Source organism: Meles meles, chromosome 12 (assembly GCF_922984935.1).
Source record: "Meles meles chromosome 12, mMelMel3.1 paternal haplotype, whole genome shotgun sequence".
NCBI lineage: Eukaryota > Metazoa > Chordata > Mammalia > Carnivora > Mustelidae > Meles > Meles meles.
In genome coordinates, this window is record NC_060077.1 from 7,038,080 (window position 1) to 7,063,323 (window position 25,244).

The following is a 25,244-nucleotide window of genomic DNA, read 5'->3' on the forward strand; positions in this document are numbered from 1 at the left end:
TTTTTACCTTGTGTTACTTTTTAAAAAGTCACAAGCACAGGGTGCCTAGGTGGTTCAGTGGGTTAAAACCTCTGCCTTCAGTTCAGGTCATAATCCCAGGGTCCTGGGATCGAGCCCCGCATTGGGCTCTCTGCTCGGCAGGGAGTGTGCTTCTCCCTCTCTCTCTCTCTGCCTCTCTCTCTCTGCCTACTTGTGATCTCTGTCAAATAAACAAATAAAATCTTTAAAAAAAAAAAGTCACAAACAGAAAATGTGACCACTTTTTACACCACCTATAACAATCTCATGAGCCAGGGGGGCAAATTAGTGTGCTCAATTTGTAGATGGTGAAACTGAGGCTCAACCTCAAAGTTCATCATTTTTGGCTAAGATGACAGAGCCACTAAGTGGCACATGTGGGATCTGAACCCAAGTGTGTCGGATGTCAGCAGGGATGCCCTTATCGACCATCACCACATCCTGCCTCCTGATAACGGACCAGAGCTAGTCAAAACAGCTCACACCCCTGATTTTCTAAGGTCTTCTCTCTGCTCTTCTGGCTTCAGGGCCCAGGATGAGGAGGAGGCCAGAAAGCATGCCAAAGGCCGGGATGGGTTTCTGGTGCTGTGGCCCCAGGGGCCAGCCGATAGAGTCCCTGAGGCCTGCTGTTCAGGCCCCACAGGAGTCATCAGACTGGCAGGAGAATTCTGCCCGCAACAGCAGCAGGCAGGTACCCAGTTTCATTGGCTGTGGTTCTCCTAATCTAAGAGCTTCGGCCCCATGAACAGGAAGGGCTCAGGCCACGTGTCCCAGCAACATGCACATCAGGAGCCTCCTTACAAACAGGGCCCTGCTCCCTGGGACCCAAGAGAGGCCCAATTATAAGGTGTTGATGATTAAGCCTGAAGTGGCCTGGGACCCTGTTAGCTGCAGAAAGGCAGTCTCTTCCCTCTGTCCTGGTCCCAGGTGGGTGGATGTGCTTCTCTGTCCCCATGTCAGCTACGGTCTTAGGCACAAATGCTCTGGGCCTCAACTGCCCAAGCCTGGGGGTTAGGTGGAAGGGAAACGGTCAGAGATAGGCAGAATGTGCCTCCTTCCTGGTGGTCTAGAGCCCATGACTTGGAACTAGATGGACATGGGCTCCAGCTGCAGGCTTGTCCTTATGCCGGGAGATGACTTTGCCCAATGGTGACATCACCTCTCTGGGCCTCAGTTTCCTCATCTGCAAAGTGTGTGAGTTGGGAGGGGTGACAGGCTTAATAGTGGCCCCCCCCAAAGATGTCCACATGCTAATCTCTGGAACCTGTGATGGTATCTTGCAAGGCAAAAGGAATTTTGTGTCTGTGCAGATGTGATTAAGATAAGGATTTTAAGAGGGGGAGATTATTCTGAATTATTGGGGAGGGGGAGATAATGTAATCACAAAGGTCCTTGTCAGAGGAAGGCAGGAGTGTCAGAGAGAAGGCAGCAGAGATCAGACAGATATGCTATGAAGGTAGAGTAAGGGGGTCAAAGCCAAGGAATGCAGGCAGCCTCTACAAGCTGGAAAAGGCAAGGAAACCGATTCTTCCCTACAGCCTCCAAAAGGAACTGCCCTGCCGACACTAGGACTTTAGTCCCAGGAGACTGCTTTTGGATTTGTAACCTCCAGAACTATAAGATAATAAATTTGTTGGAGTGACCACCTGGGTAGCTCGGTCAGTTAAGAATCTACCTTCAGCTCAGGTCATGATGTCAGGGTCCTGGGATAGAGCCCCCCACCAGGCTCTGTGCTCAGCATGAATTCTGCTTCTCTCTCTCCCTCTGCACCCCCACCCTCCCCCCAACTGCTTCGGCCACACTCACTTGCTATTCCTTGAGCTTGCCAAGCATGCTTCAACCACAGGGCCTTTGCACATACTATTTCCCTTGCCTGGAATACTCTTCTCCAGATATATGCATGGCACATTCCCTTGCTTCTTTTAAGCCTTTGCATGAAAGTCAACTTCTCCGTGAGGCCTTTCCCAGCCACCCTATTTTCCAGCTACCACATTCCACCACATTCCATTTTATTTTTCTCCACCTCACATACCGCTTATTTATCTCAGCATCTTATTTACATAAAGACTTTGAAAGCAGATATTGTGTCTCCTTCACTGCTGAGTCCCTAGAACCTAGTACAACTCCTGGCGCAGAGTAGGTGGTCAAAAAAAAAATACCATGTGAATGAACGAATGGATGGGTGGAAAGAGAGGACAGTGCTTGCCATGGAGTAAGTGCACTGTGATTGGCTTCTGCAATATTGCAATGACCACATCATCATCATTTCCTCCCAGGGAATGATGGTGGGGGTGGAGTTAGCCTTCCAAGGCCCCCCTCTCCTCTGTCTGCTTTGTATCTTCACTAAATAACAAACTGTGGCCACCACTTACTGAGCCGCAGTGATTGAAACCCTTCATTTCACAAGCATGTTCTTGTATTGTCTTCAGATCGGTATGATTACTATCCCTATTTTACAGATGACAAAACTGAGGCTTAGAGCCTCAGCCAAGGCCCCACGGCTCATAAGTGGAGCTTATGGAGATGGAAGCTGCCTGTCTGACTCCTAGAAGACCTTCTCCACTGAGGGCAGGGCATGCAGCCTCCTTCAGAGAAAATGTGCCTTTGCCATACTCCCAATTAATTACCTAGTACAACCTCTATTTTGAGTGCCTACCATGAACCATGCACCAGGCTAGGGATAAAATGAAACAAACATGAGACCTCTCACCAGGCTTGGAGGGGTTTTTTTGGGTGGGGGGTATTGGGGACACAAGCCAGCAATCAGAGCATCATATGATGCACGCAGAACAGAAATAACCCGGGGACTATGGAGGCACATGGGTGAGTCCCCAAGCCCATCTGGGGCCAGGTGAGGTCCAGGCTTCCTAGGGGAAGTGAGATGTAAACACACACCGGTGAACAATTAGAGGTCAGCCAGATGGGGCTGGGGTCAGGAGGACGATGCTCCCAGCAGAGGGGACAGGCCCTGCAAGGGCCTGGAGGTGACAGAACAAGAGGGGGACTGAGGGAGGAGGGACCATGAGGGCGTCAAAACTGGCAAGTGACCCATGGGATGTCAGGCCAGAAAGAGATGAGGGCCAGGCAGGTGATCCAAAAGACTCCCTCACCTCTGAGCAGCTGCAAGACTTTGGACAAAGCGCTGAAGACTGAGGATGATGGTTTCCTCCTCTTAAAACAGGAACAGCCCCAGACATGGAAGCCTGGCTGTAGGGAACCCCTGCCTCACCCAGTGCAGGGACAAGGGTGTTCTCAGGAATGCCAAGCCCCAGGGGCCTGCAGCAAGCCAGTCAAGGCCAAGCCCACGAGGGAACGGAGAGCACGCTCTCCTCCTCTCCTGCAGCGCCATGCTGCCCCTGCCCACCTCTGCAGCCACCACTCGGGTATTTACGGAGGGGTGTGATGCACCGGTGACCCTGAACATGCACATAGCAGCGAGTAAGTCTCTGGGCTTCAGGGGTCCTTTCTCTCTCTGTCCTGTCCTTGTGCTTTGGTGTATGTCTCTCCCCCCACCTCTCTGTCAGCCCCTTGAGGGCAGGAAAGGTCTTATCCTCACAGCCCAGATTTAGCAGGAGCTGAAAATTCTCTGCTGAGCCTTCCTAATACATGACCCTGTGTGCTCCCCGCTGGGATCTTCCTTGGGGCAGGTTATATTATCTACTAATCGTATACACGGATGTGGCTCTGGAACCTTGAAGCTGTGACCCTGCTCACCAAAGAGCAAGATCAAAGTCAAACCTAGTGGCAAAGCCAAATTCAAGCCCAGACGGCCCCAAGATCCCCAAGATCCGGGGCTGGGCGCAAAGAAGTAACTAGGAAGTATAACCTGTCCTTCCTTCTTTGGGCCATTCTTCCCTGGCACTTCTGGGCCCGGAGTAGAAGAGCGAGGTCTGCCAGGTTTTAGTGGTTTCTCAACCTCTGAGCAACAGGCCTGGCTTGTACCTCCAATCTCCACCCTTCGGCTTGTACCTCCAATCTCCACCCTTTGGCTTGTACCTCCAATCTCCACCCTTCGGCAGAGTTCTGACCCAGGAGGGTCGTGAGGAAGAACATACAAAAAGAAAAACATATACACACAGGGGGCATCTACACATAAATAAAGCACCTGTGCTTTATTTAAAATTTATTTTCTAGAGGCGCTTGGGTGGCTTAGTGGTTAAGCATCTGCCTTTGGCTTAGGTCGTGATCCTGGGGATTGTGTCCCACGTAGGGCTCCCTGCTCAATGGGAAGCCTGGTCTCCCTCTCCCGCTCCCCCTGCTTGTGCTCTGTCAAATAAATAAATAAAATCTTTTAAAAAAATAAAATTTGTTTTCTAGCTCACCTCAAATCTTCCTTAAACCCCTAAGAGGTGGACGGCATTATCTCCTTTTTCATGGATGAGGAAACTGAGGCACATAACAGGCAGGTGACTGGCCGGAGGCACTACCCATGGGAATGGCAGAACGGTTCAAATTCAGATCCGTCCGCCTCCAGAGCTCAAGGGCTTCCCAACGGACCCTGGGGCCTTTTCGGACAAGCTGAGGGTTGAGAAATGTCAGCAAGCGGTGGGCTCCCTTGGGCCAAATCTCAGTTCCAAGCCGCTTCTTTCTCCCCAGGGCCAGGGAAGGGGAGGGAGGGCAGGACAGCCCCACCCACAGCCTGTAGCCCACAGCACAATGCCAGGCCCCCACCTGGAGGAAGGACGTGAAGTGGACGTGGCAGAGGCCACCTCAGGGAGCCTGGTTGCCTCCCTAATCATTTAGCTGGAGAAGAGCAAAATAATCACCACTTAGCCTGTTAATTAATCCCTGCAGCAGCCTAAAATAGGGGTTGCCGCCGCATGCCCATAACGTTGCTTGGAAAGGCAGGGCAGGGACCTGGACCCGGTCCTGTGCACATACACCAACCATTTGCCCACTCCCATCTAATCATCTGAGTCACGGCACACCTCCCATGTGTCACGGGGTCTAAGCAGGAGACTGGCAGACATCCTCCCTGTCTTCTTGGCGCTTAGAGTCCGGTGCGGAGGACAGGTTCAAGAGTTACCTGGAAAAATACACATGCTAAACCTTGTCCTAATTCCCTGCCAAGGCTCTGGCTGTCGCCTCTCCCTGGCATGTCCTTTTGGCTTGGCTTTGCCTGGTTAACTCTCACCCCTCTCAAAAACTCAGTGCTGAGGTCCCCCTCTCTAGGAAGATTTTGCCAGAGGCTGGTTTGGGTGCTCCTTCTCTGTTTTCCAAGAGGGCCCGTAGTCACTGCTTCCCCGGATGCAGTGGGGACCCATCAGACTGAGAGGTCTGAGCTTAAAAGTCTTGGGCCTGTGATAGCCCCCACATCTAGCACTCGGCCGCTCTCTCATACGTATTTATAGAATGAATATAGGAGATGATCAGTCATGTGACCTGGAACCAGTAACTTGTGGGCCTTGGTTTCCCGGTCTGTATAACAAGCAGCTCTTTCTGGTTTCTAGTCTGTGAACAACAGGGCAGGGGTGTAACCCAACCTCTGAGGGACTGGAAGGGTCTCTGCAATGTCCAGATTGGACATTAATCATCATAATGGACCCCGACTAAAGTCACAAACAGGCCAAAGCCTTGGGAATCTCTCCGGTGTCCTCCAAAGGGGCTGGAATATCCATTCGAGATCTCTGTACCTGCAAGGAGCTGAAGCTGACTCTGGCCCATCTCAGCAAAAAGGGACTTTGGAGGGATTCTGGCCACCTCCCAGCCCACGTGGAAGAACCCCTCCTCTTGACTGCCAACTTTCACATACACACGAAACACTGGGGCTCTAGTAAGGACGTAGACTGCCCCAGGTGTTGCTTGAAGCCACCCAACTTCTATATTACTTAGTTTCTGGAACAGGGCACCAGATGAGCCCTGCTTGGAGGATTTTCAGCAATGGGCAGGGGGGGCAGGGGCACCAAACAGCTACTGCTCTGGTCCCCATTCCCGTGTATCCACTTTTTCCTGGAGCAGGGTGGGCCTTGGGATGGGGCAGCCACACTGAGGGGGGCTGACTGCAGCTGGGGCAGAGCTGGGCCAGCTCTCTGCACAGTGACCATCTGAGCTGGTGAAAGGTATCATCTTTCAACCTGGAAAGTGATTTCCAGAGGCCCAGTGCAGGGCTGGGGGTGGCAGGGAGCGGAGTGGCAGGAGAGTTTAAATAGCAGCTGTGTTCCTAATTTCCCCAGGAGGAGGCCTGGCTGCCCCTCCTCCGCGCTGAGTGTTTGCCATTAAAAACAAACAGTATCATTTGGTTCAATATAAAATGAATTAAAGGAAATTAAACTGCGGGGGCCATGTGGCAAGCCTTGTCCTCCATTGTCTGGAGCCGTTTTTCATCTTCCCCAGTGAGGAACAACAGCTTGGGGGGTGTGGAGCACAGCAGGACTGGATAAATAAATAAATATCCACCCCCACCAACCACCACCACCACCACCGCTGCCTTCCGGCGTGAGGGGTTTGGGAAATCTCAGGTGCCCGCCCTGTGCCTCCTGTGCTCCCTGGTGGCAGAATGTAGCCTTTGAGAGTCTCCCAGGGAATACAGCAAAGGAAAAAAACAAAGCAAAACAAGAACAACAGAAAATGAGGTGCAGGCCCTTGAGACTAAGCGGGCGGGGTGGCAGAGCGGGGAGGTTATGGACCAGAGGCCTGGAGATAGGGGGGTATGGTTTCTGGATTACTGGGGAGCGAGTCCTACCAGTCCTCAGCCTCATAGAATATTTGCTGTACCATCTGTGTTGGGGGAACTGAGTCAGGAGGGTGGGGGTTAGTGAGGGATGAGCAAAGAGGACTGTGTGATGTTTAAGAGTGGGGGTTCTGGAATGAGACTGCCCAGTTCAGATCCCAGCCTGCCATGTGCCAGCTGTGTGACCCTTGGCAAGTCATGTACCCTCTCTGTGCCTCAGGCTCCTCATCTGCAAATGGGGGATTAGAGGGGTATCAACCTTAGAGGGTTGTTGTCAAGATCAGTTCATGTTTATGGAGCTCTTAAAACAGTACTGGGCAAATGAGTTCCTTCGTATATTATACATTATATTTGTTATATTCTGATTGTTGGTCCTTGGGGCATCTCCCTTGGCATCTGGAAGACCTCGCCTCAAGTCATAGCTCTGCCGCAAACTTGCTGTGTGACCCTAGGTAAGTGAACATACTTTGCTGAACCTCATCATCAAATCAGGGGTTCTCATGCTGGGACACAGACTGCTGGTGCCTCCCCATGTCCATTCTCCTCCTCTTCCTTCAAAATAAGAAGCCCGATTTTCTGTTTTGGTCCCTTGGCACCCAGCTAAAAAGAAGATGCTCCCTGCTCCCCAGGCAGGGACTGGGACTGAGATGTCAGTGAAAGTGATATGAGCGATTTCTGGGAAGTCACCCACGAAGGGACAGGGACACTAATGACTGCTGATGCGAAAGTCCCAAGTAAAATAGTAGAGCACAGAATCCAGGAGCATTAACAGAGAAGACAATGTTGGGAACAGATGGAGCTCATTCCAATAGTGCAATGCTTAGGAGGAAACCTGGTAATGTAGTTCTTCCCTATCACAGCTCTAAAGAGGAAAATCAAGTCGGGAAATTTCCCCAGGAGGAGGCCTGGCCAAGTGATTTTTGATCAAGTTCAATGACCAGCTTTTATTTTAAAAATTCCAATCAATTGGACTAGATGGATACTTCCTTGATGGGATAAAACACTGGTCTTGGCCCCCAAATTGGTATCTCGTTTAGTGGACTGTGATAGTCAGCTTCATGCTTTGATTTAGGCCATAGCATCCAATTATGCAATCAGACACTAAATCTCGGGTTGCTGCTGGAGGTGCTGTGTCAATGTGATTAGCATCTACAATCAACTGACGTTAAGTAAAGCAGATTATGCCTCCATCATTTGGGTGGGCCCCGACCAATCAGCTGAGAGGCCACAGAGCTCTGTGGCTGCCAGAATGTTCCATTTTCTTTACAAGTTAGAACTGAAGTTAAAGCTGAGGCTTCATCTCACATTCTGACATTGATTGGTTGTGACTGTCTGGGTTGCTGCATTGAGATGAACCTGGGTGAAGCAGGGCCATGACAGATTAGTGATGCCTGACACAGGCTGGTACATGGGAGCTTTCAGTCTGTTTGCTATCTCAGGCTATAGCACTTCAGGGGTCAGTGGGTACCTGAGCTACAAACTTCAAGCAGAGCAAAGAAAGAACAAATCCTAGGGATGAGTGTGATCCTAAGAAGCCTTGCATGCCACTTGTTGCCTTAGGGTAAAATTAAAAATTAGCCTGGCAATTTCAAATAGTCAAATCCTTAACAACGACATTTACCCAGATTCACTTCTGTTGGTTTCCAGCAGAGCCTCTGGCCATATTTCACACCTTGGGGTCTTCCATTTCCCAAAGTGTGTGCTGTAGACTATGGAGTTCCCCCTTAGACATAGCTTTCTTACAAAGTCCAAACTATAAGGAATTAGGAATATAAATAGATTCAAACTCCTGATCAGGGTTAGCTAACTTTTTCTTAAAGGGCCAGATATTATGTATTTTAGGTTTTGCGGGTCATGTAGACTCTGTTTCCACTATTCAGTTCTGCCTTTGCAGCATGAAGGGAGCCACAGACAACACTTCAACACATAAGCATGGCTGTGTTCTAGTAAAACTTTACCGAAATAAGCACCGAGTCCACAGGCTGGGGTTTGCTAACCTCTGAACTATATCTTGTAGCATGTTGTGCTCCTCAACAAAAGGGTTCCATGGTTAACAAGTTGGGGAAATGTCGAAGTGAAATGAATCTCTTGACTGCAGGACTTCTCAGAGCCTTTACTGTGTTAATGTGAAAGCAGGGCAGGGGCTGGGGAGGGTGGATAACATTCAGAGCATTTCTCGAAGTTATCTGACCATGGAACACCTTTTTATAAAATGGCCACTAACATCTCTCTAAGATCCCAGAATCATAGTTTAGTAAATGGTGTTTTGTTCCATTTGAGTTTGGCCAGATTCTGACTTTCTTGCTCACTTTAAGCTGTAGCCTGATAACTGCTAATGTTCTCTACCTCTTTTAAAATAACAAAAATTGGGGTGCCTGGGTGGCTCAGTTGTGTAAAGGTCCGACTCTTGGTTTTGGCTCAGCTCATGATCTCCTGGGTCGTGAGAGCAAGACCTGCAGTGGCCTCCATGCTCACTGTGGAGTCTGCTTGAGGCCCTCTCCCTTTGCCCCTCCTCCCATTCATGTGCACTCACTTTCTCTCTCTCTAAAATAAATAAATCTTAAAACAAACAAACAGACAGACAAGAATTAACTAACCAGCCAGCACTTGACCTGTATTATTTTCATTAATTCTTACAACAGGGTTATGAGGTAACCTAATATTCCCATTTTAAAGATGGGGGACACCGAGGCTCAGTGAAGTGAACCAAGGTTTCAGAGGCAGAAGGGGGTGGAGGGGGAATTTGAACCTAAGTTGAATTTCAGAGTCTCTGCTCTTTTCATGATTCCAGTGTCTCTAGGAAAAGGTAATTTCTTGCTTGTCTGTCTTGCTCTAGAATCTTCTTGGCAGTGCCAGAGATGGAGGTTTTTTTTTAAGCATAAAATCACCATAAACATTAGGTAATTCTAATATTGCTAACAATTGGTCTTGGTTGCTGGCTTTCTGTTCTGTTTCGGTGAGGCCTGATGAGGAGAGATGGGTCAGTGTCTTCAATTAACAGCTGCAGGCAGACAGAGCACCTGCTGGACTCACAGCCTGACCTTATTCACCAGCCAGGTGGCTTTCTTGGGTGACTCTGACCCTTTGTTTTCTCATCTGTAAGATGGGAATAAGAACAGTGCCCTTCTCATAGTATTGTTTATGGGCCAAATGAAATGATACAAATAAAGTACTTTGTATAGTGGATACGTAAAGAAGAAATGCTGAGAAATGTTCTTGTTATGTCTCAAGTCAAAAGAGCTGGGTTTGGGGCTTAGCTTTGCTGCTTGTGAGTACACTGACCCTTGACAACTTGTTTAGCTTCCCTAGACCTCAGTTCTTTTTTAAAATTTTTATTTATTTTTAAAGATTTATTTGAGAGAGAGAGAGAGAGAGATGGAGCACACAAGCAGGGGGAAGGGAAGAGGGAGAGAATCCCGAGCAGAATCCCCTGCTGAGAGTGGAGTCCAGGGCTCGATCTAACCACCCTGAGACATGACCTGAGCTGAAATCAGGAGTTGGCTGCTTCACTGACTGAGCTACCCAGGCAGCCCCCACCCCCAACCTCAGTTTTGTCTGTAAAATAGGTTTAGGCAAATCGGACCACCCCCCTCCTAGGGATACAGTCTGTAAGGATTTGTTTGAAGACGGGGGCTGTAACAGTGAATGGGACAGACAGGTATATCTGGCCCTCAGAATTTATGGTTTGGAGGAGGAGACAATGGCCTGGATAATTACCAAGCAGTACCGTATGTGCTGGGACAGGGAAAATGAATGAGGGAAACTACCATTGTCTTAAGGGGACCACACAGCGGGGGGTGGGGAGGTAGTGATATTTAGGTTGAGTCCTGGAGAACCACAGAATCAATGGGTCAAAGAGGACTAATCAATTCACAACTGTTCAAGGTGGCCTTAAAGGAAGCTCTTTGAAAAGCCTTAATCTAAATGTTTCTGCTATACAAAAATCCAGGGACCCTTACCCCCCCAAAAGCTAACTTTTATATATCGCATGCCATGAGATATGTAACCGGAGCCTTACAACACTCTTTGGGGTAGCATGTTGTGCATTCCCCCAAATTTCCAACCTTGTCCCTTGGGACTGTACTGGGCGCGCTCTCTCCCCTGGGGTCTTATTTACCGGAGGAAAGGGAACTTGCAGATGTCACTAAGGTTACCAACCAGCAGACTCTGAGTTTATCCAAAGGGAGACTATCTAGGTGGGTCTAATCCAATCACATGAGCCCTTTAAAGTAGAAGACATCAGGAAGATATGAAGCAGGAAGATGCCACACGCCATTTCTAGCTACAAGACAGAGGAAGCCACAGGAAAGGACAGAGTGTGGCCTCTGGGAGCTCAGAGTGACCCCTGGCTGACACCCAGCAAAACGGGGTCTTTAGTCCTACAACCATACAGAAATGAATTTTGCCAACAACCGGAATAAGCCCAGAAGTAGATTCTCTTCCAGAACTTCCAGGTAGGAGCCCAGCCTGACCAACACTTTGATTCTGACCTTGTGAGACCCTATACAGAGAACACGGTCAAGTCCGCCCAGCTTCTGACCTACAAAATGGGGAACTAATAAATGGGTATTTTTTTAAGCTGCGAAGTTGGTGGTCATTTGCTAGGCACGAACTGAAAACTAATAGCAGTAGGTCCTATGATCATTTCATCTTGTAGATGAGGAAAGGAGGGCAGGCAGAGGCCAAGGTGCAGGGTCACACGGCTGGTAAGTGACGGAGGGTTTCCCAAACAGGATTTGAACGCAGGCAGTCTGGCTTTTAACCATCAGGCGGTGTTCTATGTATTTGCCTAGAATGCTCTCTATCGAGCAAGCTGGAAGCTGCGTGTAGAACATTACTGTTTGATTACACAAGGATGAGGAGGATGAAGATACACACGCGTGTGCTTGACTATGTATCCGATAGCTATGGAAAGATCCAGCGACAATGATTACCTCCTCGGAGGCCCAACAGGTGCCTGGGGGCAAGGGATGGAAGGGGATTTTTCACCATATGCTGTTTTTGGCATTCTAAACTTCTGAATCCTGTGATTCTGCAACCTCTTTAAAAAAAAATCAAGAACCCTCAGTAACTTGAGGGAGGGAGAAGGTTGGGACACATCAGCACGGAAGCAAAAGCACTCTCTCAACAGATGGCGGAAGTGTAGGGAAACTCGTGCATGGATGTGCTGGTTTCCTCGGGCTGCCATCGCCAAGTGCCATGGCCTGGGGGGTTCGAACGGCACGTGTCTGTTTTCTCCCGATTCTGGAGGCCGGAAGTCTGAGACCGAGGTGTCAGCAGGGCTGGTTTCTTCTGAGGCCTCTCTCCTTGGTTCACAGATGACTGTCTTCTCCCCGTGTTCTCATGTGGTCTTCTGTGTGTGTGTGTGTGTGTGTGAACAAATTTCCCCTTTTATGAGGACACCAGTTAGATCAGGGTTCTACCTCATAACTTCATTTCAACGTAACTGCATATTTCAAGGCTCTTTCTCTAAGCACAGTCACCTTCTGAGGTATTAGGGTTCGGACTTCAATGTACGAATTTGCCAGGGGTGGCGGGGTGGACAGGGACGACACACACATAGTTCAGTCCATTACAGTAGGGGAGCTGACTCAGGGCCATAAAACAAGCATTTAATGTAGGGTTTCTCAACCCTGGCACTGCGGACACTTTGGGCTGGATCTGTCCTGGCCACTGCAGGGTGTTAGCAGCATTCCTGGCCTCTACCCACTAAAACCCAGTAGCAATCCCCCCAACCCTGCTGTGACGACCAGCAGTGTCTCCAGAAATTGCCAGAGGTCCCCCCTATAGTCAGGAACCACTGGTTTAACCCCTTCTAACACCCCCTGTACAGGAATCTGGGGCAAATGCATCTGACCCTGGGAAAAATTCTGCACTTTTATATAAGAATGATGTGCTGTAAGAACCAGAGCCTAGGCCACGGCCGCAGAGGCCTGCCCCAGCCTAGACAGATGTCGGCTCGGGAGGGCAGGGCAGGGCGGAGAGCGGAGTGCTTGACCTCTAGAAGGGGAGGGAGACTCACTCGGTGGGGAAACCACTCTGAGAGCAAAAGGGCTGGGTTCAGGGCCCAGAGAATGGAGGGATTTTAATAGCACAAAAAGCCTCATGAATCCTCATGGCTCTGACGTCAGAGAAACCACCTTTCTTAGCTTTCTTCCACCCTCCCTTTCCTCCCCTGTACTTGGAGGCGAGCCAGTGACGCTGACATCTCATGGAGTCTCATCCAATGGGAAGTTCAGGTTAAGATGATTTTGGACTTGGGAAGGCCCTCCTGTTTCCTATTCTTTTTTTTTTTTTTTTTAAAGATTTTATTTATTTATTTGACAGACAGAGATCACAAGTAGGCAGAGAGGCAGGCAGAGAGAGAGGAGGAAGCAGACTCCCCGCTGAGCAGAGAGCCCCATGTGGGACTCGATCCCAGGACCCTGAGATCACGACCTGAGCCGAATGCAGCATGCAGCGGCTTAAGGCACTGAGCCACCCAGGTGCCCCCCTGTTTCCTATTCTTATGGAAAAGACAGAAAGTTAGTCAACTGCTGGGTTCTTTAAAGAAAACAGTTGAGTGAAGCCTTGCCTTGTTTTCGGATGTGGCTGACGTTAACTATTTGACAAGCTAGGTACATGGCCTTCTACCTTATGCGAACCTCAAGATGACCGCTTTAGGGATGAGGAAGCAGAGGGCTCCAAAGACTGAGGTCGCTTGCTCAATGTCACATAGGGAATACGTCAAGGAGCAGGGTCTGAACGTGGTTTTGCTCAAGGCCAGTGTTTTCTGTTCTGTGGGGCTGCCTCCACTTACTAGAGTCGGAGAGCTCTTTGGCAAATGCTGGCTTTTATGTCTTCCCACATCTGGGAAATGGGCAGAATGGCAGCTGTCTGCTACCTGTACCGCTGGGAGGTAGAATAAACCCTGTCCTCAGAATGTTCTAGAACATGCTGTCCAATGAGCATTCTATGATGATGAACATGTTCCATGTCTATGCTGCCCAAATGGCAGCCACCAGCGGTAGCTGGCTACTCAGCACCAGAAACATGGCCAGGGCACTGGGGAATCAAAATTTAAATTTACCTGATTTAAATTTAAATAGTTGAATGTCCTGATGGCTTGGCTGGCTAAGTCTGTAGGGCATGCTTGATCTCAGTGTTCTAAGTCTGAGCCCCACATTGGGTGTAGAGATTACTTAAAAACAAAATCTTTATTAAAATAAAATAAATAGCCACATGTGGCTTGCGGCTGTCGTACTGGCCAGCGCAGCTTGAGAATTCTGGGTGAAGAGTCAGTCTTTCGTTCTAATAGAGAAGCAGCAAGCCAGATTTTGTACAGATTGTACAAAAATGTACAAGCCAGATTTTTAGTTATTCCCACTTAATAGTAGGGGTCAGGGTGTAGGGTAAGCATGTTTCTGGAATAAGATTTTTGCCCTTTGAACTAGGTCTGGATTAGGTTAATATATAAAAAAAGGTTTCATACTTCTTTTTATATTCTCAGGGTCTAGGATTGCTCATGTCAGCCAGCAGGTCCCGAATAATGTCAAGGAGACTGGGGAGGGAAAGAAGTGGTCAAGAACTCTAGATTCCCAAGGAAGGCAGCAAAATCGGGGTGTGGTAATGCAGGTGGAGGACAAGCACTTTCAACGGGATGGATAGGGAGATGCCACGGTCTCGGAGTAAGTGACATTGGGGCAAGACTTAACTGATGACGGTAAGGAGACATCCATGGGGACACCAGGGCGAAAACTGCCCCAGGGGGAGGGAACAGTAAGCGCAAAGGGCCTGAGAAGGAAGGCACTGGGTGCACCGGGGACACCTCGAGGTCGCCGGTGGCTGGTCCAGAGTGAACAAGGGAGAGAGTCGTCAAGGATGAGGTCAGACAGCTGGGTAGGAGTCAGAGCAGGCAAAGCTAAGATGTATGGGTTATATACGTTATCCGGATTTATAATGACAAGGGGCTGCTCTGGACATCCAGCCCGCGTGATGGTTTAGGGTTGAGGTTGCTGGCCAGAGGTTGCCATCCTTAACCCCATCCCCATCTCGGGTGGCCAAAGAACGCGGCTTTCCTGGGAGGCCCAGGTGTGAGAAGATTCCCGACAGGTGTCTGGAGGCATCTGGGAACTGGTGGCTCACCCAGCCTCACACGTCAGGGACCAGAGAGCCATCAAGCAAATCCAAATGCCACAAGCCCTTCCAGGATCACGATTATCATATTAAAAACCAACCGACCCTCTCAGCGGATGGCATGAAGGCACAGGACAGAGCATCTGTGCTGTGAGCCATTAGGGGTCCCTGACAGATGTGCTCTTTTCCCCCTCCCCCCTCCCAGCTGCAAATGAAGACCCGTCCTTTTCTTCTGCCCAGACAAGGATTGATGAGGATTTGGAAGAGCACTCAGACAGGCAAGGAAAGGCTGTGAACCTCTTCCAAGCCTGTAATTTATCTTGAGGAAACTATTCACATCACTTTTTACAGGCTGGATTATGCTCTGACCTGGCACATTAATCTCGCCGAATAAAATAATAATAATCAGAAAAAGGGAGCTGGACAGTTGCCAGGGAGGCATTAATAATTGTCGCCCACCCTTCGGTGGCACGGGGAAAGGGTGTCGGGTCCCATCCCCACCCCCTCGCCCCCAGAAGTGCCTGTCTGAAGGAGAAGGAAGTGAAGGGGCCTCGGTCTGAACTTGGAATGTGGTGTAGATGGTGTATGGGGACCCCTCTCCTTAATCAGCTCTGAGCAATTTCCCTAACCACCCCAGGGAGCGTCCATAGAAGGGAATATGGCCGAGTAACTCAGAGCAGGGGGTTCTGGAGCTAAACTCCCCGAGTTCAAATCCCTGCTCAGCCACCTGGAAGCTGTGTGGCCTTGGGCTACACCCCCTTAACCTCTCCCTTTGCTTGTTTTCTCCTCTGGAAAACATGAATGAAAACTACCTGTTGGAGTGTAAAATGGTATAGCCGCTGTGGAAAACAGTACGGCAGTTCCTCAAAAAGTCAAAGAATGATCTCATGACCCATACAACAGAATATAATTCAGCCGTAAGAAGCAAGGAGGTCCTGACGCATCTGCTACAAAACGGATGAGCCCTGAAGACATTATGCATAGCCAAGGAAGCCAGGCATGGGGTCAGACCTGAGATGATTCCACTTATATGAAATGTCCAGAACAGGTAAATCCACAGAGACGGGAAGCAGATTAGTAGTGGCTGCCAGAGGCTAGGGGTGCATGTGGGGGACTGACCGTGAGTGAAGTGGGGAAGGCTCCATTTCGGGTGATGAGAAGAAGCCAGACAGAGGTAACAGGTGCACATAACTGTGAATATATTGAACTGTGGACTTGACAATGATTACCGGGTAACTTCATAGTCTGTAAAGAGGACTTCGGTAAAAAACACAAGAACAGCAGCGCTTGTCTGGTAAGACAGATGTGGAAGGACAGGAATGCCTGGCCCATTCAGAGGGCTGACTCCACGTGAGCTGGTCCTACTGCTAGGTGTTGACTTTGCAATCTTCCGCATATGATTTCCCCCATTTTCTGCTCCGTGACAAGAGATCAACATCTATCACTCCAGGGTTAAGACTGAGTGAGGCAATGTCTTCTGTAGACTATGAAGTCCATGAGTATGGGGATTTTTGTCTCCTTTGTTCACTGATCTATCCCCAGTGCCTAGAACGGTGCCTGACACACAGTTGGCATTCAGGCAGTATTTCCTGAATGACTGGCATTGCCTAACACAATGCCTAGCTCCTGGCAAATGCTCAGTGATGCCTGGCCACATTTATGATTATTAGTTTGGCTTCCGGGTTTCTTTGAGGCTCCCTATTTGGTCCTTTCCGGCATATAGAAGTACTACTTTGCCTTGTGGATTTCTGTGTCTTCATTAGAGTTCTCTGGTTAGCTATCAAGTGCAAGAGGTTTGAGCTGAGCTGGGAAAGGAATTTAAGCTCACACTGCTGGTATAAGAGGAGGTGGTGAGATGGCTAGACGATCAACTTATTCACTGAACCATTCATCTACCCATCTGTCCGTCCGTCCGTCCGTCCATCCATCCACCCATCCAAATATCCATCCATCCATCTATCCATCCATCCATCCATCCATCCATCCATCCACCCATCCATCCAAATACCCACTCATTCATCCAAATATCCATCCATCCATCCACCCACCCACCCATCCAGCCATCTAATTCATCCATTTATGGATAATCTATTCACCCATCCATCTGCCCCTACACACATATAATAAATGCTTCTGAGCGCATATCAGATGCTGGGGACCCACTGACAAACAAGCTAGATGCATTCATTTCTGCTGTCACAGAGGTGACAGTCAAGCAGAGAAAGTGGACAATTACGCCAGCAATTATCGTCAGGGTGGTGAGTGCTAGGAGGAATATAGAGTGCTTTGGGAGTCCTCCTCAGGGGTGCCATCCCTATCCTCAAAGGCAGGGAAGGTTTCTAAGAGGCTGTGATCCAAGGAGCAGGAGTTAATGATAACATGAAGCAGGGGGCGGGTCTTTGAGGCAGAAGGACCAGCAGGTGCAGTGGGTAGGAGACTGGGTACCACATAACCCCCTCTGGAAACTTTCCAATCAGTTATGTTATGGCTCAGTGCCTCAGGCTTCTTATCTAGGAAACAGGGTAAGGAGAGCATTTGCCCCATGTTGGTACTAGTGGGTGTGTATAAAGATATGAAAGAAGTAGAATCTGGATGATAGAGAACAGGGTGAGGTGCAGGTGGGAGGGAAAACTAAGTGCAACGAGAAGGCAGGTGGACAGGTCGGTGGGACCAGCGGCGGGGGGCTGCAAAGCCTTGTCTGCCTCCTCTCCAGGCAATGACCAACCCGCCCCCTGTTTCATCCCATATCTATTAAGTCTTTTTATCTTTGCAGTCTCTCAAGCAAGGTTTTGTTAACATCTCAATTTTCCACAGGATGCAATGTATTCAGGGACACAAAATGACTCACCCAAAGCCCCATGGCTAGAATGTGGTAGGGTCAGGAGAGGCCCAGGAGCTCTGGCCTGTGGTCTGTTCAGTGCCTGGCAGGTGATCTCCTGCAGTGGCCACAGCCTTGGGAGTTAGAAGACATGGATTCTTACTCTGATTCTATAACTGACTGGTTGGGCATCTCATACCTCATTCTGTCTCAGGACAGTCAGTGAAGAAATGGCCAAAGACCCTGTTCCCTAGAACCTGCGAATGTGACCTTATCTGGAAGGGGGAGGTCTTTGAAGAAATGATTAAGACTCTTGGCATGAGGAGAACATCCTGGATTATCCAGGACCCTATAGGCAATCACCTGTATCCTTATAAGAGACAGGGAGAGGGACACTTCATATTCAGAGAAGGCTACGTGGCCACAAAGGCAGAGACTGGAATGATGAGGCCAGAAGCTAAAAACACCAGCAGCTACCAGAGGCTGGAGAAGGCAAGGAATGGATCCTCCCCTACCATCTGGAAGGAGTGCTGCCCTGCTGACAACCTTGATTCCAGCCCCGTGACGCTAACTTTGGACTTCTGGCCTCTGGAACTATAAGAAAACAAATTTCTGTGCTTTTAAGGAACTGGATGCACACAGCGATTTGTTACAGCAGCCATAGGACGCCGACACTGACTTTTCTTTTCTTTTCTTTTTAAATATTTAATTTATTTGACAGAGAGAGAGATCACAACTAGGAGAGAGGCAAGCAGAGAGAGAGGGGGAAGCAGGCTCCCTGCGGAGCAGAGAGCCCAATGTGGGGCTCGATCCCAGGACCCTGGGATCATGGCCTGAGCCGAAGGCAGAGGCTTTAACCCACTGAGCCACCCAGGCGCCTGACACTGACTTTTCTATCTAGAAAGAGGCAGTAACGAATTCCCTCTCAGAGGGCTGATGAGTGCCTGAAGGGAGTCAGGACATGGCAAAGAATCTAGCAAGAACCAGATTGTACTAGGTGATGAGTAACCATTAACCACCTGTTTTCCTTACTCTTCTCCCATATCCACTTTGAGGTACAGCACGGGCCCTGAAGCTGGGAGGCCCTGGGTGGGAAGCCCAGCTCCAGCACAAAGTGGTAACAGCCGGGGGCCTCGAGAAGCCATCTGTCCCCTCAACCTCCTTCTCCTATCCATCAAGGCAAGTAACGGTAACCCACCTAACAGGAAGAGCAAGGGGCCACATAAGGTAATTCATGCACGAAGTGCTCTTAGCACAGAAGTTTCAGGTACACAGTTGGTGCTCAATAATTGTGAGATCTTATTATTATTCCAGGCAGTCGATGCTGAGCTAGTTTCCTCAGGTGGCTGGGTTCACATCTCTTGCCCTCAGTGGACACTGAAAAGTTTTCCCATCTTATTTCTGTCTGGAGATAATCAACCAAAAGGCATGGGGCAGGGGCTGCGTGAGACTCCAGTTTTTCCGCCATGTCACTCACCCATCTGTTTACAGAGCCCTACTCCGCGCACCCTGCCATGCTAGGTCTTACAGGTGACAAAACGGATGTTCTGTATGTGGGAAGACGGAAGTGAACCTAATAATCACACAAACAGGTAATCCCAAAATGTCACAGTGCTATGAAGGAGAAGGTTCAGGGATCTAGAAGGGACTTTTGAGTGGAGGCCCCAAGGACAAGCAGTTGGGGCCACCCCCTGACCACAGCAGCCCAGGCTGGAGAGGAGCTCGGACTGAGGCCGGTGTAGACGCAGCAGCAGCCCCTCCTCTTAAAGTGTGCAATTTGAGAAGCTTGTTACCCCCACCCCTGGGAAACCACCACCACAGTCAAGCAGTGAATGTATCTCTCAGCCCCAGGAATTGCAAGCCCTGATCTGCTTTCTGTCACCTTCCATTTCCTAGACTAGGCGCACTTCTTTGGAGTACGTTTTCTTCCACTTAGCATAACGGGTGACTATTTTAAGATCCGCTTATGTTGTTTGTATCAATTCAGTTGACCCTTGGATGATGTCGGCATCAGGAGCACTGACTTCTGTGCCATCAAAAATCTGCATAGAACTTTTGACGCCCCGAAAACTTTACTAAAAGCTTACTGTTGACCAGAAGGTTTACCAGTAACATAAAGTCGATTAACACATATTTTTTATGTTGTATGTATTCTACACTGCATTCTTACAACACGGGAAGCTAGAGAAAAGAAAATGTTAAGACAATCGTAAGGAGGGGCGCTGGGGTGGCTCATACGGTTAAGTGTGCCTTCAGCTCAGGTCATGATCCCAGGGTTCCAGGATTGAGTCCCGCCTAGGGCTCTCTGCTCAGCAGGGAGCCTGCTTCTCCCTCTCACTCTGCCTGCTACTCCCCTGCTTATGCATCCCCCTTCTCTCTGTCAAATAAATAAACTCTTTAAAAAAAAAAGAAAGTAATAAGAGAAAATATGTTAACAATCCTGTGCCGTATTTATCAGAAAAACTTCGTGTGTAAGTGGATTCTTGCGGCTCAAGCCCGTGTCATTCAAGGGTCAACTGTAGTTTATCCCTTTACATGGCTGAGTTGTATTTTGTGGCATGCAGACACCAAAATTTGTTTCTCTGTTCACCTATTCACGGAAATTTGGGTGATTTCCGGTTTACGGATATTACAAATAAAGCTGTATGAACATTCACACACAAGTCTTCAGAAGGACGTGAGCTATCACTCCTCCTGGGTGGACGTCTATGGGTGGGAGGGCCAGATCCTACAGCAGGTGTATCTTTCACCTTTTAAAAAGCTGCCAAACTGGCTTCCAAAGAGGATGGTACCACCGACACTCCCACCGGAAGCGCATGAGTTCCGGCTCTCCCGCAGCTCTGCCCACACGTGGTATGTGGTGTGGTCTGGCCTTTCCACCTTGGCCACCATCACCCACGTGCGTGGCATCTCACTGTGGTTTTCATTCGTAGAGACTGATGAGGCCGAGCATTTTTTCAGGGACCTATATGCTACTGGTAGATCTTCGGTGAAGGGGGTTTAAATCTTTTGGCTGTTTATTCATTGAAAAAGAGTTTCATACATCTATTCTTTATACAGATGTGGGCAGGGTTTAGGGAAGGCAACCGGGGGTAGAGAAACTTCCACAGGCAGGGAGTTATTATCCCCCTAGGTTGGAAGGGGTGAGAAGAGGGCACAATTACTAGCCCCCGACAGGAAGCTGTCTGTGGGGGGCTGCCCACGGTGGGACCTGTGTGTTCAGAGCTGTTTCCCACGTCTGTGAAAGGGGATGGTAGAAATAACAGTCCCTAGTCCATGGGGTGGTGCAGACTCAATGAGCTTATGTGTGTACAGCACTTAGAACAGCACCGACCAGAAAGACGTCCCCATCCTGATCCCCCAAAGCTGTGAATGTCACCTTCCCCAGCAAAGAGGATTTAGCAGTTGTGCCTAAGTTAAAGATCTTGGGACGGGGGAGATTACCCTGGGTTCTCTGGGTGGGTTCAGTGTCATCGAAATGGTCCTCATGAGATGGAGGCAGGAGTTTCAGGTTAGAGAGGTGGGAAAGAAGCAGAGGTCAGAGAGAAAAAAGAGAGAAGGACTCAACTTGCCATTACCAGTTCTGAGGACGCAGGAAGAACATAGCCCTGCCAGCACCTGATGTTAGCCCAGTGAAGCCCATTTTGGAATTCTGACCTCCAGAACCACAAGACAACAAATGTATGGGGCAGTTTGTTATAGCTGTTGTAGACTCAATCACGAGAGGAATTCCCCCTTCAGGCTTCACATTGGCGGAACCCAGCTGGAAGCCAGGGGCTGTAGGGACCCATCTGTACAGTTCACCCGGGTCAGCCTCCAGGGCAGAGAGCAGGGTGGGAAAGGACAGTGTGTACAGTGTATCTGGAGGGGCCACAGGAAGACATCCAGCACAATGATTATCCCCATTTTACAGATGGGGAAACTGAAGCACGAGAGGCTAAGTAATCCACCCAAGGTCACATAGCTAAGAAGGGGTATAGCTGGGCCTGAATGCTGATGTGCCCGATGCTAAAGTCCACATGTCTAACCATCGGGCCACGCTGCTTCCCACTGTCAAATCCCTGCTGCCGACCTGGTACTTGGCGTGAGCTCAGGGGGCGGAGGTCAATGGTGATGATAGTTTTGGAAAGGCAAGTGAGGAGGCATCTCAGGACTTGCTGAGGTCTGTTGTCGCCCTTCTTTTTTCTCCAGGTCTCTTTTCTGTCTTTATGCCATTTTAGACTCCCTGGTCCTGCCTCTGGGCATCAGACCTATGACTTCATCTAAGGCAACCACCCTAGCCTAGATTTTTGGTTCAACTGAATAAACCATGCAGAGGGTAGTGAAAGTGAGACGTGGAGGGGCAAAATCAGACTCAGACTGCCCTGATGTGAAATAAGAAGAAATATCTCTACTGGTCTCCCCCTCTGGTTGCTGACAATGAGCTCCTAAATCCCTTGGAATTTCCTGGAGTATCTTTGGTTCTAATGAGGTGATTCCTGGTAGGCTCCTGGAGGGGGGCTGGTCACCAGAAAAACCACATCGTGATAGAAGCTTAGGACTTTCAGCCCTACCTCCCTTATTGCAGAGATGGGAGAGGGGGTGGAAATGTAATGATCAATCACGCCTATGTGATATGGCCTCCATAAACATTCCAGTCGTGCAGGGTTCTGAGAACTCTGCGGTTGGTGAACATGTCCACAAGCTAGGGGGGTGCTGCACCCCAACTCCATGGGGACAGAAACGCCTGTGCCCAGGACCCTTCTGGACCTCACCTTATGTGCCTCATCTGGCTATTCCTCAATATTCTTTATCGTATCCTTTATGATACCATAAGCAGGTAAATGAAAGTAAGTGTTTCCCTGAGTTCTGTGAGCTATTCTAGCAAATGTCTGGGCCCAAGGAGTGGGTTGGGGAACCCTGATTGATAACCAGTTAGAGCACAGGTGACAGTCTGGCCTGGCAGTTGGTACCTAAAGTGGGGTGGGGACAGTCTTGTGGGACTAAGCCCTTCACGTGTGGGATGGGATCCTATGTCCAGGCAGATAGGGTCAGGATTGAGTTGAACTCTAGGACGCTGAGCTGGGGTCAGAGCATTGCCTGACGTGTGGGGAAACCCACACATGTGGTATCAGAAGTATTGAGTGTGTGAGTAAAGACGGGACACAGCAATGTTTTTTTGATGCACTTGGCCAATGGCTTTGGGCTCTCAAAATGGACAGCCAGTTCCAACCTGCTCTCCTGCCAGCCAGGGCCTGTGATGAATTCTGGGCTTTCTGAAGTTGAAAAGATGGCCTCTTTTAGAGAATGGAAAGCAGGAGTCTTCAGAAATTTTTGAGTGCATCTCCCTCTGCCCAGATTCCCTGCTTCGAGTCTTCTCACAAAGGCACTGGCATTAATTAACCCTTAAAGATGATGTCTTTTCCCGACTCTGCCCAGTCCCCGTAATTGCAAGTTACCTACTACAACACCTGCCTGCAGGCCTTTCCTGGGCAAAGCACTCCTGCCACCACACCCCAGCCTGTGCTGTGGCAGACATCCCTAATCGATCATGGAGTTTGTTTCTTCTGAGCCTCAGTACCCTTCCCTTTAAAAAACAACACTCCTAAAGTCACAAAGAGTTGAAACCTAAGACAGCCATCCTTCCCTGGGAGAAGCAGGACCCAGGTAAGGTCAACATGCTTTCTTCCTTTCTCAGGTGACATTTAGATGAAAATCGCAAGAAGGGCAGTTTGGAGCAATGAAAGTCAGAAGTGCCCTTGCAGGGAGACCTGGGTGGCTCAGTCGGTTAAGCCTCTGCCTTCCGCTCAGGTCAAGATCCCAGGGTCCTGGGACTGAGTCCCATATCAGGACTCAGCAGGGAGCCTGCTTCTCCCTCTGCCTCTGCCTGCCACTCTGCCTGCTTGTGCGCTGCGCACGCGCTCTTTCTCTCTGACAAATAATAAATAAATAAAATCTTAAAAAAAAAAAAAAAAGAAGAAGTGCCCTTGCCGAGTAGAGCATGGTGGTGAAAACAAAGAACACGCTCGGACTCGGGGAACGATAAGCGGTGGGTGACAGTCTCTGTTTATTTCATATGGTGGCATCAGCTCCGCCCACACCTACTCTTAAGGTGCCCCAAGTCCCCCATATGATCGGCGTGACTGGGGCTATCTGTGGCCACAGCCAGTGCCTACCTTGGACTTGACGGCCAGGATGATCTTGGGCAGGGCCACGACGAGGCACTTGAGGGCGATGGTGGCATACTTCAGCACAAAGTCAGCAATGCCCACGATCCACAGCAGGTCGAAGAAGTCCAGCGTCTCCAGGTTGGGCTTCAGGAATATGAGGCTGGTGGAGGGGTGGGGGAGAGATGGTTCAGAGAGTCCAGACGCTCACTTAGGATCCCTGGCCCTTGGCGGCTCCTTCTATCCATTCTGGGAGCCTTGTAAGTATCTGTAGACAGGGCCCCGAACTGGGAATCAGACATTTGTGTCCTGTTCCTGAATCTGATACTAATGTGCTGAGATAACAGATGTACTATAGACCTGCCATGGAGCAGTGAAAGTAACAGCAGCTCTAGGAGGTAGGTACTGTTACGACCCCATTTTGTGATGAGGAAACAGAGGCACAGAAAGATAAAGTAACATACGTAAGGTCCCCAAATACTAAGGGACACAGGTGGATGTGGACCTGGCTTGTCCTGGCTATAGTTAGTATTCATAATAATAACATAATAGCTAGGATATCTTGGCTGTTTACATCATTGCTGGCCAATCCTACAGACTTTACATGTCTTAACTCATTTCATTTTCCCAAAGACCCGATGAGGCAGGTGCTATGATTATTCCCATCTGAGCTCGAGAAACTAGAGCACCAAGAGGTATAGTCACCCGCCCACGGCTCTTGGACTGGAATGAGAGCCAGGATAGGAACCAGCACCCAAACTGCACTGGTCCACTTGCTTTTCCTCCTGTTGGATTTGAGGTTCTGAGCGAAGGCCACTCCAAGACCTCTCTGACCCCCGTAAAGCAAGGAACAGTGCACATAGCCCAGCATGGATGCTTTCTGAATGCTTCTGACCTATTCTGCTGGGCTGGCAAGAAATAGCACAAACTGGGCTCTCTTATTATATAAAATACGATATATATAAGATATATATTATACACATCTCCTGATACCGTCCATGTCCTTTCACATTCTAGTCTTGGCTCTGGAGGATGCCTAGCCTCCAGGTTGGAGTGGTCATCCATGCCATAACTCAGGGAGAGGCTGGCAGCTCTGCGCACCCTTTGTCTCGCTCCCGTCCTACCCTGGGACCCCGGGCTGGTGGGTTCTGCTTCTCTCTTACACTCCTGTGACGGCAGTACAATGAACATCTGCCTCCCACTTTCATCACAGACACCAGCTGGTGTTGGACTCACCTGTCTGGGTTGTAGTTCACCATTTTAGGTTTTTTCCCCCCCGTTTTTGCTCTTAGAGGGCCAAAGTGTTTTTGCAGATTGATTGCTAAGTCCACTTCCTTCTTTTTTTTTTTTTTTTTGAAGATCTCATTTATTTATTTGAGAGAGAGAGAGAGAGCATGAATTATGACACACACGCATGGCGGGGAAAAGGGCAGAGAATCTTAAGCAGACTCCACACCCAGGGCAGAGCCTGACATGG

At 49.3% G+C, this 25,244-nt stretch overlaps 1 protein-coding gene across 6 annotated transcripts in view; it reads right to left on the minus strand.

Annotated features, from left to right (window-relative positions):
- The window catches only part of RNFT2 (ring finger protein, transmembrane 2), a 98,735-nt gene that overhangs the window by 60,477 nt on the left and 13,014 nt on the right, over window positions 1-25,244 (minus strand). For all 6 annotated transcript variants that reach the window (XM_046025383.1, XM_046025382.1, XM_046025384.1 and 3 more), the window contains exon 7: window positions 23,777-23,930. In XM_046025383.1, coding sequence (XP_045881339.1) covers window positions 23,777-23,930 — 154 coding nt within the window. The remainder of the gene's footprint in view (window positions 1-23,776; window positions 23,931-25,244) is intronic.